Source organism: Antechinus flavipes, chromosome 2 (genome assembly GCF_016432865.1).
Source record: "Antechinus flavipes isolate AdamAnt ecotype Samford, QLD, Australia chromosome 2, AdamAnt_v2, whole genome shotgun sequence".
Classification (NCBI taxonomy): domain Eukaryota; kingdom Metazoa; phylum Chordata; class Mammalia; order Dasyuromorphia; family Dasyuridae; genus Antechinus; species Antechinus flavipes.
In genome coordinates, this window is record NC_067399.1 from 673,600,609 (window position 1) to 673,616,115 (window position 15,507).

Here is a 15,507-nt window from a genome sequence, read left to right on the forward strand (position 1 = left end):
ATCTCTCTGCCCTGAGCTTCCCCTCCTCCTCAGCTGCACCTCTCAGAACCCCCGGACTTTCTTCAGAGTTCAGCCACTTCCCAAGGGATCCGCGAACCCTCTCCTGACTCCATTGGTTGAGAGAGCACTTCCCTTCTAGCTCCACTCTGGCTGTTTATAGATGTCACTGCCTCTGAATCAGGGGGAGTTTGGGGAAATCTCGAGGTGCAGACATAGCAAGATCATGGGAGGGTCGGGAATCCTTCCCCACCCTGGCCCCTCCACCATTATCTAGTGGGGATGGAACGTTGAGCACGTGAAGGAGAGTCATGGGAAATGAGACTGGAATGGTCGACTGAAGCCAGATGGTAGAAGGTTCATGGTTGCCACAGAGAAAGCTATTTCCCTTGAATGGGGTCAAAACCTCCACCTTGCAAAGGATTAAGAAGTAAATGGGAGGGGAAGGAAGCAAAGGCTGCAGCCCTTTGTAAGAAGCAGCTGGCAGAGTGGACAGGGATGTGGTCCTGAAAGCGGGAAGACCTGGCTTCGGGTCCTAACTGAGCCATACTGGCCCACTCTTTCTCACCTCTCTAAGACCATAAGTTACAGAGAAGGTGCCACCTGGGCGTCCTCAACCCAGAGCTCTCTTTACAAAGCCAGTCCCGAGTTCAGTCCCTTCCCCTTTCTTCTAATGGTAAAAAGGAGGCGAGATAAAGGGCAGCGGGATGAGGGGGCGCTGTCCTTGGTCCTTCATTTTAAAAAGGACTAGTGATATCCGGGATAATGGCTTAACTGGAGAGGATGGCAAGGTCAAATGAGAGGGGTCTTTGTCCTCCCCCATCAAAAGATGAGGAAGAGATGGGAATGTTTGCAGCCTGGAGAAAAGAAACCAATAAATAAAAGAGGCTGAAGATGAAAGGGAAAGCAAGGATGCTCAGAAAGCTGGGGGGAGGGTTTCAGAGTTCAAAACCGTGTCGGATACATGGTATGGCGTATGAGTAGAGAGTAGAGAGTAACCTGGAAGCTGATTATCACAATAAAGCTATGTAAATCGATGAACTCCAAAAGGAGGGCCTGCAACCTTGTGGGGTGTTGGTAGACTCCCAAGGGGTTAATTAGCCAAGGAGAGGAAAGATCTGTCACATTCCCTCCTTTAATATGTCCCCCCCCAAAAAAAAACACACCTGTTTTTTTTATTATCAGTTCACAACATTCCCTCATCCCTCACTCCTCATTCCACTTCCTCATCTCCGGTGAAAACTCAACTTCTCTTGCCCCCTTTTGTAATAGATATCACCTTCTACTACCAGGTTCTGATGGAAAATAAATAAGAATCACAGCATCATTATGCAGAGACTAATGATTAGGGTCATTATACACTCTGGAAAGATGTCCTTTTCCTGCAGATCATGAAAAATCATGTCAAGCCATAGTGGCAGCTGGGTGGAGTCTGGATGGAAGATGGGAGACACTAGAAGCGAGGGAGAGCCATTAAAAAGAAGCTGACGGTTATGGTCTAGGCAAGTGAGGATGACAGTGGAGAGACAGGGACAGATGCCCCAAAGTTATGGAGATTCATTGCACTCCCCACTAAGCAAAGCTCCATGTTTAATTTCCTTTTGAATCAGGTTTTATCTGAGGTTTTTTCTCTCTGTTGACAAAGATGGATCTGGATCCTACTTCCATCGCTTGGGCACATCTCTTAAGCTCAGTGGGACTCAGTTTCCTCATCTCTAAAATAAGAAGATTGAACTCAAGGATCTCGGAGTTGCTTCCTAGGACTGCATCTACCACTCCAGCAGGGGTAATACCAAAAAACAGCTGTCAAAATCTTTCTAGACAGGGGCAGAGAGAGAAACGCAAATGTTTAGTCTGTGAATCTTGCATGACATGAAGATGGAGAATGAGCTTCAGGATCCGGCTTTCTCTCCTCTTCTTCCTCAACTTCCTTACAAACACTGGCGGATATCGATGGATGGTGGAATTCTGGGAGGGCAGCTCTTATCTCTGATTATTCTAACCCAGGCTCAGACTCTGATAGAGAATTACATCTGGATAGGAGAGGGAGCACAGCTGTACTGGACAGTTTCTCATGATTAGTCTATGGATGCTTCAAATTTAATAACTTTGGGAAGCAGCTGGCGCAGGAAAGTGGGGTATCAAAATTATCCTGGGAAAAGCTACTATAGGCAAGCTAAGAGATTCAGATTATTCAATGGTCTACTGCAAAGAAAGTGATTAATCCTCCATGGATAAGTAGAAGAGAACTAGATTCCCTCTTCTTTGAATGGGAATCTTCCAAGATCAGGCTTGCACTGACAGCCCAAGAATACACTTGGCACTAGCCCTGTCACTTTAATTCTATAAATAGAAATCCACACCTAAGTGCAAGTTCACAACGAGAGTTAGATTACAGTACGAACACAAGTTGCTGACCAATAAGAAGTCCACCAAGAACAGTGCCTTTGGAGCCTCAATGGAGTGTTTATGGAAGGACATGGAAACAAGCAATGGGAATGTTGGAGGGGATGCGGGAAAACTGGGACACTAATGCATTGTTGGTGGAGTTGTGAACGAATCCAACCATTCTGGAGAGCAATCTGGAATTATGCCCAAAAAATTATCAAATTGTGCATACCCTTTGATCCAGCAGTGTTTCTATTGGGCTTATATCCCAAAGAAATACTAAAGAAGGGAAAGGGACCTGTATGTGCCAAAATGTTTGTAGCAGCCCTGTTTGTGGTGGCTAGAAACTGGAAAATGAATGGATGCCCATCCATTGGAGAATGGCTGGGTAAATTGTGGTATATGAATGTTATGGAATATTATTGTTCTGTAAGAAATGACCAGCAGGATGAATACAGAGAGGACTGGCGAGACTTACATGAACTGATGCTGAGTGAAATGAGCAGAACCAGGAGATCATTATACACTTCGACAACAATATTGTATGAGGACATATTTTGATGGAAGTGGATTTCTTTGACAAAGAGACCTGAGTTTCAATTGATAAATGATGGACAGAAGCAGCTACACCCAAAGAAAGAACACTGGGAAACGAATGTGAACTATCTGCATTTTTGTTTTTCTTCCCGAGTTATTTCTACCTTCTGAATCCAATTCTCCCTGTGCAGCAAGAGAACTTCTGCACACATAGATTGTATCTAGGATATACTGCAACATATCCAACATATAAAGGACTGCTTGCCATCTAGGGGAGGAGGTGAAGGGAGGGAGGGAAAAAAAATCGGAACAGAAACGAGTGTCAATATAAAGTAATTATTAAATAAAAATTAAAAAAGAAAAGAAACAAGCAATGGGTTAAAGTTTCAAAAGAGAAAAAAAATTAGGCTTGAAGTCAGGGGAAACTTTCAAACTAAGAATTACACAAAGATAAAATGGATTGCCTTGACAGATAGTGGATTCCCTTTAGTGACAGTGTTAAAGTCAAGGAAGACTACACGTGAGACATGTTGGAAAGAGAACTCTCGTTCAGGCTTTGTTGATTTGTTTTTTGATGTCTTTAAAATTTGGGTTTCATTTTGTTTTTGTTTTTAGTGTTATGTGCGAGCTCAAGAGAAGGAGCAAGGATTGGACAGGACATTGCAGGGGTGGGGGTTGCAGGAGACAGAACAACGAGATAATGTACATAAAGTACATCGCAAACCTTGAGATGATACATAAACGTCAGTTATCGCTATCATGATAATAATGCTACTGCTGACCATGGTACAAGAACATTGACCTTTTGCTTCTGCTTTCTCTATGAGAATGAACTTTAGACAGGAAGGACAGGACAGTACGCAGGGAATGGATAGCCGAGATAAGTAAGAGATGAGCAAGGCTCAAGGGAAGGGGCACAGCTGAGCTGCATCCTTGGGAGATGATTGGGCAGCCACTGTTTATGGCCTGACCATTCTGATCTTTGAGAGATGCAGGAGATCCTGAGCTCTGCCAGACCAGGAAAAGACAATCCCCATCTTTGAGAGTCTGTGAGCTAGAGGCTGGAAAGCCTGCCATCCATTTCCTAGAAAGTTCCCTTAATAAACCATCCTAGAACTATTTATGGGCATGCAGAAAGGGAAACAGTGAGCCAAAAGGCCCAGAATAGTTTTATCAAGAGAGTAACACTGACATTATTGACTATGTGAGCAGGTTAATTAATTAGAAGGGTTCTATAGGTGGAACATCCTTGAGTTTTTGCAAATCCTTGAGTAATTTTGTGCCTGTGAATAATATGGAAAGATGGGTCTAGGAGCAGTTTCAGTAAATGAATTTAGGTCTTGTTGAATGAATAAAACCCAAAAAACAGTCACTCAAAGGGTTCAGTGTCACTTTAAAGAAAGAGCTTTAATAGTGTGCCCAAGGCTCTGAGCCAGACTTTAGGTTATTCCATCTGTTTTCCATGAGTTAGGCAAAGGAAAAGATGGCCTGCTTGCTGCTTTTGCAGATGTTATAAGGGATAGCTACAACATTGTATGACAAAACCCAGATCCACAGAGATCCCGACAAGCTAGAATAGAACCAGATGAAATCAAATCAAATTAATCAAGTCAAATTCAAGATTCTAAATACAGATTTAAAAAAAAATAAAAGTCAATGTTGCAAAAGCCTAGAACCCCAACAGTTCCTTAGGAAAAGATGTGGGCCCGATAATTGTACTATTTAGTGGATTCAGATCTGGCCACATCAGCAAAAAGAAATTAAGGCAAACCCAGCAGAAGCCAATGGTGACACAAAAGACAAAAACTAACCACTTAACACCCTCTTGGGCTTCATACAGAAAGGCCTGATGCCCAGGACTCAGTGAGCCTGAATGTACTCTGCCCTGGTCAGGACACGCATGAAAACTTCTGAAAGGGTGACCAGAGGACTTGGACGTGCTAGTATAATTTTAACAATTGGCTCTCTGGTGGGGAGACTTTCTAAAGTCCAGACACTGAAAAACAATCAACCAAATCCTGATTTATAGCATTTGCTGATTTCTGAAATGTAAATACACTGAAAATATGACAGTCGGCTGGGGTATAAGCAGACTCCGGCACAATCCTGCCAGAGAGTAGAGGGCTTCGTTTTTGACTTAACTAAAGGCTATTTTGCTTGGAGAAGAAACTTCTCTTCTGGGGTTAGTTGGAGGAAGATCATTATCTTCAAGGCATTTATAAGATTCCCAAAGTGACCTAAAGTAGAAATCAGTAGATAGGTTTTGCTTTAGAATCAACTGCCCAATATTCTCTCCATCCAAAATCTCAGAAGGATTGAGATATTAGCTCCTGTCAACAAGAAAATGGTTCTCTTGGTCCCTCAGACTGATTTTAATTGGTGATTAAACCCAGAACATCTTGGGGACTTCCAGGTAATTCTGACAACCCAACTGTGCAGGAATCCAAACAGTTACAGATTTCCTTTTTTTAATTAACGCTTTTTATTTTCAAAACATATACATAATTTTCAAAATTCCCTTGCAAAACCTTGTGTTTCAAATGTTTTCCCTCCCCCAAACAGGAAGTCATCCAATATATGTTAAACATGTGCCATTTTTCTATACGGATTTCCACATTTATCTTGCTGCACAAGAAACATCACATCAAAAAGGACAAAAAAAAGAGATAGAAAACAAAATGCAAACAACCAGAAAGAGTGAAAATACTTTGCTGTGATCCACATTCAGTCCCACAGTCTCTGGTGCAGATGGCTCTCTTCATCAGTTACAGATTCCCATGCCCCCTTGTGTTGAAATGCCATTTCGGTTACAATAGTTTAATTTGGGGAATTTTTTTGTTTGCAAATTCCCACTTTGAGTAAGTTAACAGTATACGGCTGTACGTGTCTGCTGAAGATGTTGACATTTCTTTTGTGGAAGCAGAAACATTTCCCCACGTCCATTTTCTTCTTATGATGGGAACTTTTAGGACAAAGATTGTTTATTGAGTCAACTTGAAAACACTTGTGCTGACATTCAAAGCCCTCCAAAGTGGGGTGCTGCTCAATCACCACAGATCACACAGCTGGAAGAGGTCTCCATGGTCACTTAGCTTACTGCATGAAGGAATAAGAATTTCTGAACATCCTGAGGCCACCTCCTTGCTAATATACTGCTAGTCTCTTCTGCCCAATACTCCTAATTCAGCTTTCTGGGAGCTTAGTTCCTCTTCTCCATGTCAGCTCTCCAAGCAATAATCATAAAAAATAATCTAACATTATATAGTGCTTACTATGTGCCAGGCACTGTGCTAAGTGCTTTGCAATTATTATCTCATTTGCTCCTCACCACATCCCTGAGAGAGGGGCTATTTTGATTCCCATTTTACAGACGAGAAAACTGAGGGAAACTTGGCCAGGATTACACATCTAGTTTTGAAACTGGGTTTGAACTCAAAGCCCAACACTCTTTTTTTATTAAAGCGTTTTATTTTCAAAACATATGTATGGATAATTTTCAACATTCACCCTTGTAAAAACTTGTGCTCCAAATTTTTCCTTCCCTTCCCCAGATGGCAAGTAATCTAATTTGTGATAAACATGTGCGATTCCTCTATATAATTTCCATAATTATCTTGCTGCACAAGAAAAATCAGATCAAAAGGGAGAAACATGAGAAAAAGCAAAATATAAGCAAACAACAAAGTAAGAATGCTATGTTGCGATCCACCCTCAGTTCCTGCAGTCCTCTCTCTGGGTGCAGACGGCTCTCTCTATCACAACATCATTGGAACTGACCTCAATCATCTCATTGTTGAAGAGAGCCACGTCCACCGGAATTAATATAATTTCGCCGTTGCCGTGTACAATAATCTCCTGGTCCTGCTCATTTCACTCAGCATCAGTTCCTGTCAGTCTCTCCAGGCCTTTCTGAAATCCTCCTGCTGGTCATTTCTTACAGAAAAATAATATTCCATAATATTCATATACCACGATTTACTCAGCCATTCCCCAGCTGATGGGCATCCACTCAGTTTCCAGTTTCGCCACTACAAAAAGGGCTGCCACAAACATTCTTGCACATGTGGGTGCCTTTCCCTCCTTTAAGATCTCTCTGGGATATAAGCCCAGTAGTAACAATGCCGGATTAAAGGATATGCAATTTGAAAGTTCCAAATTGCTCTCCAGAATGGTGGAAATTCATTCACAATTCTACCAACAATGTATCAGTGTCCCAGTTTTCCCACATCCCCTCCAACTATCTTTTCCTGTCATCCTCACCGATCTGAGAGGTGGGTAGTGGTACCTCAGAGTTGTCTCGATTTGCATTTCTCTGATCAATAGGGCATTTTTTCATATGACTAGAAATGGTTTTCAATTTCTTAATCTGAGAATTGTCTGTTGTCCGTTGGCCATTTATCAATTGGAGAATGGCTTGGATTCTTATAAATTTGAATCAATTCTCTATATATTCTAGAAATGAGGCCTTTATCAGAACCCTTGACTGTAAACTTTTTTGCCCAGTTTATTGCTTCCTTTCTAATCTTGTCTGAATTAGTTTTATTTGTTCAAAACCTTTTTAACTTAATATAATCAAAATTATCCATGTTATGATCAATAATGGACTCCTCTTCTTTGGCCACAAATTCCTTCCTCCTCCACAGATCTGAGAGGTAAACAGACAGCACCTGGAAAGCAGAAGAGCTCAAGTTCTTCTATTTCTCAGTATTAAATAATTAATTTAAAAGGATATAAGGGTGTCAAAAAGGGATGAGGCAGAGCCAGGGGAATATCAGCTTCCCATGAGCCCTTGAGGCTGACTTTTATCATCCCCATTTTACAGATGAGGAAATACTGGTAAGATTGGGCAATTTCCTCAAATCATACAGTTTACAAATCGAGGAGCATTTACTGAACACTTGCTATGGGCCAGGGAGAAGGACACCACAGCTCTCTCTAGCCAGTGTACCTATGGCAAAGCTATAATCACAAAACCACGAGGCGCACGGATAGCAGCGTGAATACATACACAGGATTCAATTCTCCTCCACACCTGGAATGCCCTGGTTGTCTCTTCCCTTCCTATTTTCCATGGCTTCCTTTAAGACAGCTCAAATCCTCCCTGATAGAAGGGTTTTCTTACTCCACTGTCTCCCAATTGGATTCTCTCTCATCTGCCTCACAGATCATCTCGGATGTACCTAGTCACTCCCAATCAAATGGCATTTCCTTGAGGGCCCGGACCATATTTTTGCCATTTGAGTTTTCCCAGAGCTTAGTGCAGGGCCAGATGTTTCGATATGGGATAAATGCTTGTTGACTGACACACTATTTCACTTTGAATGAGCATTTCCTCTCTAAGATGGCAGATTTTGAGTTGGGAGGGACTTGAGGAGATGCCAGCCAAAGCAGAGCCAGAAGTCCAACCCAAGCCATCAGATCCTAAATTCAACCTTCTCCCTTCTCATTCTGGGGTTCTCGATGCTTAAAATTAAAGAGATGTTTATTGCCGCATCCTCAGCAACACGGCTTCCTCTCCAGCTCCAATCAGTGCTCATCTGCACGGAAAGCTCTGTTGGGTTCAAAAGTAAAGCATCAATGAATGATGTACTTTGCTGATGAAGTGGGACTCTTAGTACCAGAGTTAGGTGCTCCTGGAGGCTAAAACCAAATTCAGGACAGTGGGACAGGGGGAATTTTTCTCCCTGAGGCAACTGAGGTTAAGTGACTCGCCCAGAGTCACACAGCTAGGACGCGTTGTGTCTGAGGCTACATTTGACAGACTCCAGAGCCTGTCGCTATTCTACCTATTGGGCCATTTAACTGCCCCTGAGTCATTCTGCCTTCAGAATCATCAGCCCTCTCAAGTCCCTTTTTGTCCCTGAAATGGAGTCAAGTAGAAACCCAAGTTCAAATTCTGTTTCTTCATTCACCAGATGTATGACCCTAATCAAGCCTCTCTGAGCTAGTTTCCTCCCATGAAAAAAACAGGATCATAATCATTGCACCATTAATCAGTAAACATTTATTAAGTGCCAGTTGTGTGACTAGAATCAGTCAAGGTGATGGGGAATAAAAATGCAAAGAATGAAATAATCTCTATTAGCAAAGAGCTCACGTTCTACCAGCAAAGGCCTTTGGGAATCCCAAATCACTATAGGAAGAGGCTGTATGCTTTCTTCTTTCCCTACTAGTCCCTCATCTAAATGTCTATTTCCTTGCCTTCCAAAGCTCCATTTGTCAGGTCTCCCACATTAGTGGCTTAAGGCTAAAGCTGTTCGACCAATTATTAGAAAAGCTGAATTGTTCTTAATCACGGGGTGAGGAGTTAGGAGAACATCAAGCGCTTTCCTCCAAATTGCAAATCCATGCAGAAAGTTAGTTACACGTGACAGAGGACCATGAGCAGCGGCCTTGGTTTAACGTATCAGTTATTAGCATTTTTGGAGAGTCACAAAATCACTCATTAGCGGGAGGTTATGGAGGACAGAAAAACCAAAGATAATCTCATTTGAAAAACAAAAATAGAACAAAGCAGACAGATCCCTGGATGAAGAGTGCACCTCTCTTCCCTGCTCCAGAAGCTCTATTTCCTTACCTCTGTGTAGCATCAAGCATCGATGACTTCTCTGACCTGGGGACTTGGAGCTTCCCGACCCTCCAAGAGTCAGATGAGTCAATGAACTTCCTTCCAGCTTATCACCAGCCCCACGTATCTTAAAGTTCAGCAAGACAACCAGAGCACATCTGTGGCCTGAGACTTCAAGAACCCAGTGGTACTTCTATACCTCAGTAAGTCATCCAACGAAGACCTGAGCAGACCCGTTACTTTTTTATTTCAAACCAAACCCATGGTGATTTTATTAATAAGGAATTGCTAAAGAAACCCCCTCCACCGTGCAAATGGGCAATTTCTTTGCAATTCATTCAGTGCTTAGAGACTTGCCAGGTTCAGAAGGTACCACACTTGAACCCAGAACTTCCTGACAATGAGACCAGCTGGATTCCTACTTATTCAATGACATCTTTATATATAAAAGTAGGTTTGAAATCACAGCCACTTACCTGAAGTACTAGCTCTTTAATTTCAACACCCAATCCACCCTTCTCTCATTAAAAAAATAAATAAATAAACATTGAAATCCTTAAGATCATACAACAGATGTTACGTCATTTAGCCCAAACTCATCGTTTTTCAGAAAAAGAAACTGAGGCAAAAGAGATTAAGTGATTTAGCCGTTTCCACACCGAGCCAAAATCTGAACTCGGACTCCAAGTTTGGTATTTTTTCCACTGTGACACACCAATGGTTGCACATAATTAATGTCAGCCCACCTCAGTGGAGAGGTGGCCGAAATGTGAGCAATGTCCCAAGTGCTTTTCCATTTCGTCACCGTACCAAAATGGTTTTTCTAACCATGTTGTTTTCCATGGCTGCTCAGGAAGCAGTAGAAATAACTAGAAAATAGTTTGTTTTTAAAAAATCGAAAGCCAAGTTTCCAAAGGTACATTCGAAGCCAGAGCAGCGGCAGCGCTCCGTCTCAAGTTGTTTTCCCACCGCCAGACAAAACTCTCAGAAATGAAACAAGTCAGATGGTTTTTTTTAAAAGCCTTTATTTCCTTCACCATTATTGTTTTACAATACAAATATCACCTTGTGAATACACAAAAAAACCCTACAGAAGATAATTCTGCTGCACGTAAAATACAGAATGGATATATAGACTTCTTCATTCTTAAAAAACTAGTTTGTTCTGCACGTTGGCAAGGATAAGATAGAATACCTCCCCGCACCAGCGAATGGCTGGAGGGAGACTCGGAGTCACATGCAGTTTCTGCACAAACGTATTGTAAAGAAATCCACTTCTCTCTGTCATTGTCATCGTTGTTATTTGGCCAACCGCATGGTCAGGAGGAGGGCATACTGATTTGCAGCGTTCAAGTTTTCAATCGAGATCGTTTGCAACCCCTTCCTAGAAAAAGGGAATGGATTCGTGGCTGTTCTTACAGCCTCTTTGAAATCCAGCTACCAACAAATTCAAGGGAGATCTGTTCCTGTCGCCTGGTCACAAGGGGCGAACAGGCTCTGACACGAGAATGTGTCCTTTCCCTAGTCTTCGATTCATAGCCATTTCGACACCAGAAGGAGACTTTGATTCATTTTTAGCTAGAGATGCAAAACTGAATCATGTATACGTATCATCGTGGCTTTGTGGAATACTTTTATTTCAAATAAAAACATTTAAGATCACCTACTGACCATACAATCAAGACAAGAAAGGCACTAGAAACATGGACAAATCTTTCTGCCAAGAAGCACTTTGAAGTATTCACTCTCCTCTCTCTGACATGTAAAAATCTTTAAATTTAGATTTCATAGTCATCTTGAAAAATAAAGTTAGGAAATACTTAGAAAATCACTTTACAACAGAATCTGTGGTTTTATTTTTTTTTTTGCACTTTTTTTTTTTGACACCATCACTGCTGATTTTTACAAAACCAAAAGTTACCAAACTTTTCCACATCTACCTTTTTTTTTTCCATTTGACTATCAGCGCAACAGGTAGAAAGAGCTCTGAATGGAATTCCGTTCAGGTGCTTAGAAACCTTCATATAGACGTTTGCTAGAAAATGGCTTACAGCCCAATCTTTGGGGCAAAGAGATATGAAAAGTATGTTTTCCCAAGAAAATAATACGCTTTATTTCCAGGCGGGGCTGGAAAGACCAGAACTGAGGATATAAAAGCTTATGTTTATGCTGCCGCATCATATACAAAGGAGCATGGTCATGGGTTATGTAAATCCCCAACCTATCCACAAGAAATGCATACAGTGCATGATAAGTTAAGTTCTCTTTATTGTTGTCCAACGCAGGTCCTTTGGAGAGAAAAAAAAAGATCACAGTGCTGACCAGGTAACTCACTAGATTAAGTCAAGGTAACTGTTGAAAGATCAAAGGATTAGGGAGGCTTGATTTTATGGCGATTTCTCTCGCGGAGACTTCAGTACTTTGGACAGCTCCTCTTCCCCGACTTTGCACAGCTGTTATGTATTATTCACCAATCGACTATATTTCACTTGTCTACTGAGGTGGACCACGGGCCAGGGGAAAGGCCAGTGATAAGATCGAGGTACAATTCCTTGGACATTCTTTTCAAAGTACTGGAAGGGCTTATACCACCACACTCTCGCCAGGAGGTTCATTTGGGAAGCTTCTTTTAGCACCTGAAATGACAAAAGAAAGGATCAGATCTAGAAAGGCAATCTAGCCAACTATAGTTTCACCTGCCCGGATCTTAGCTACAAGACTCTATCCCAGAAAGCCGTATGCCCAGAACCGATCTATGACAATCAATCAGCAACCCAAGAACCCAAAGGAAGTTCCATTAATTCTTCCAGTGATTGGATAGAAATGTCACACCCTCTAAGTAATAATGCTTTTTCTCAAAGCTGAAAAAGGCTCTAAAGAGAATATCAGTTAAGGAAATAATCTCAAAAATCCATTTTCACTTTCTATTCTTCTCTCTCTTTCTTTGTAACTTAATTTTTCTTGATGGTTTTCATTTTCCTTAGAGTGAAGGATCTATTTTCCTTCACAACTTGACTTTTATGGAAATGTTTTGCATATCTTCATATTGGTTACTTAATCGTGGGTGGGAATAAGGGAGAGAACCTAGAACTCAAAAGTTTTAAAAACATATATTTTTTAAAAGTTTGTTTTCAATGTAACTGGGGAAAAATAGTAAATAAAATTTTAAACATCCATTTTCATAGACAAGGGGGCATAAGATGTGACTTTTGGAAAGGAAGTGATTTCTTATATCAGGCCACATTTCTAGAGATCCCCCAGGAAAAACAAACAAACCAAAATACAATGAGCTTTTGGGTGATCCCTACCTTGAGACAAGGTATCCTACCCCAGACAAACAACCACGAGTGACTCATCAGAGCCAGGAGAGGATGTCTAGCTCCACTTTCCTCATATCATAGTTCACAGAAGTCTAGCTTCTAAGCTAGAAGTAATCCACCACCAAATAACGTCATTTACTCCACTTCTCTTATTTAACAAACATGGAAAAAGCCATCATAGGAACAGAAAGGCTTACCCAAAGACCCAGCTAGTGCCAGAGAGGAAATAGGAAACTAAGTCATCTGTCTCTAACGCCGACACTCTTTCCACTATGCCACTGGAGAAGATTGGGGGCCAGATAGCTAATAATGAGCTAAGCTGGGTCTTGAATTCAAATCTCTTAAATCTGAGACCTTTCGACCGTGCTATATGTTGCCTATTTCTTTGCGATTCTCTTGTGAAGGAAATTTGTTCCTGGCCTTAAGAACCCCAAGAGTCACTAAAGCAAGAGCAGAAGAATCTAAAATTAAACCCCAGGTGAATTATGACTTACTTGCTGATTAGCCATTGTATGATACCACCAGAAAAGTCTGGTAGTGATGTAGTAAGCCACCACGACATCCACAGTGTAGTGTTCATGAGCCAAGAGAATACAGAAGACCCCGGAGAAGCTAAGAATCCAGCAGAGCCAATGGTACCACCAGAGTCGCCGAGGGGAATCTGGAAAGGACAAAAAGCCTCCATGGTCACACGCTCCCACCACATCATGACAGCCGCGCCTGTTCCCAACTGTAACCCCGGAACTCAAACTCAATGGCCAACCCTTCCTTCTGAGTCAGCTCAGAACAAAAGGAACTGGTTCACTGGGACCTTAGGACTACAGATTTATAGCTGGAAGGGAGGTCATTCCATCTAAAGCCCATCCACCACTGAGACACCAAAGTCAATCACGCTTTTTAAAAAACAAAAGAAATACCTGTCTCTAATACTTTAGAACTTACAAAGCATCTTCTTTAGAGTAACATTATGAAGGAAGAAGTGAAAATGTAAAGGATCTCATTTTATCAACATCAGGGAGTGAGCGGATAGAAACTTTTCGTTGATGCAGGGGGCAACTCGCCTATGATTTAGCCCTGGACTTCAGAGACAGCTAAGGAGTCAGCAGATACATTCTGGGGGGCCCATCAAATTGGATGAACAAATTATGCCTTCGTTTCACTATTCCTAAAGAAGCCCAGACATGACATAGTAGGTATTCAGGCTCCAGGGCGGTGCAGCAAGAAGCTGGATAGGATTAGGAAGGCCTCAGTCGGCAATCTGTCTCCGACACTGGGTGATCACGGGCACGGCATTTAACTTCCTCCCTTCTAAAAAGAGGATATAACAGCATCAACCTCAAAGGCTTGTGGGGAAGATTTAAGGAGTCAAGTTCCAGAATTCATTTTCAAGTGCTATAAACATGCTAGTCAATAACACCAACATTCTCACGCTGTTGTTGTTCATATATTATTATTATCATAGCCAAAAGGACCCTTAGAAAGCATTGGGCAAAACTACCTTGTCTGGCTGATGAAGATCTAAAAAGGGTGGGATCATGCCCAAGGTCCCAGAACCAGCCTTAGGATGTGAACTCGAGTCCTGTGACTCACACTGAAGACCGTGCTTCTCCTCCCTCGACAACTGCTTTGGACCCATGAACTTTATGTAACTTGCCCAGCTTTACGCTCTTTTTCCACTCTGCTCTCTGGAACTCTTTGTGGTAGAGAACATTAGAAAAGATCTCTGGATGTGGAATGCAAGGACTGCAAACCTCAGAATTCTGCCCTGCAGGATTTCCTGTTTATTAGTTTCCTCTTTGACAAAATGGGGGGATGTGGTGGATTTGATGGCCTTTATTTAAAGGTCCCTTCTAGCCCTGGTATTACAATATTACAAAGTGTTTCATCCTCGTAGTACTTAAAGTGCCTGACATATGGTAGGGGCTTAATAAATGTTGATTGATATGTCATAGATTTGAGGAAATTCAGAGAAGAAAAGGGAACATTGCCCTTACCAGAGATTCAAACCTAGTCTCTCATTTTTCCATGCTGCATATTCAGATTAGACACTATAATCAGTCTTTAAATAATTGTCCGGGTTTGATCAAACGAGGATTGTTGCTGTCGTGACTCCTTTTAGCCTCCACCATAAGCATTTAATTAGTAATTGGATCACCTCTAACTACACTTTGGAGGCAACGTTCTGTACACAGACATCGACAGTCATTGCTCTGGACACAGGATCTGATGCAAAAGGTGACACGGAGCAAATATCTCTCATCTGCTCTGTCACCAAAGGGTGCAGAGAGAGAGACTCATCAAGTGTCTTCTCTCTTGTCCTCCAACTTTCCTTATGTGTGGAGGTCAACCCTGGCCCTCCAGAGCCCAGGTCGGCACCTTGGGAAATATCCTGACTCTCCTTGTCCTGCTATCCCCACAGCCCATCAACCCTCAGGTCAATCTCAACTCTCCTGCATTTTTCCTTTTCTCTCCTTTGGGCAACAGCAGCTCCCATTCAGGCCCTGCAGCCTGCATCCTCCACTTGCATCATGAAGGGGTCAAAGATCTGATGACTTGTGGGTCTCTTCCAGATCTAAATCTACATTCCAATAATTCAAGGAAGTATGAATATTATGTGCAAAGCACTGTGCGAGTGCTGCCATTTTACAGATGAGAAAATACCTAGGTTATTGCAAAAGTCCCCAAACTTGTCTCTGA

General features: G+C 41.9%; 1 protein-coding gene across 3 annotated transcripts in view; it reads right to left on the minus strand.

Moving 5' to 3' along the window:
* Positions 1-11,106: 11,106 nt before the first annotated feature.
* SGMS1 (sphingomyelin synthase 1) overlaps positions 11,107-15,507 on the minus strand; it is a 187,259-nt gene continuing 182,858 nt past the window's right edge. For all 3 annotated transcript variants that reach the window (XM_051982644.1, XM_051982642.1, XM_051982645.1), the window contains 2 exons: positions 13,305-13,471; positions 11,107-12,126 (listed from right to left, as the gene is read on the minus strand). In XM_051982644.1, coding sequence (XP_051838604.1) covers positions 11,947-12,126; positions 13,305-13,471 — 347 coding nt within the window. In that variant the 3' untranslated portion in view covers positions 11,107-11,946. The remainder of the gene's footprint in view (positions 12,127-13,304; positions 13,472-15,507) is intronic.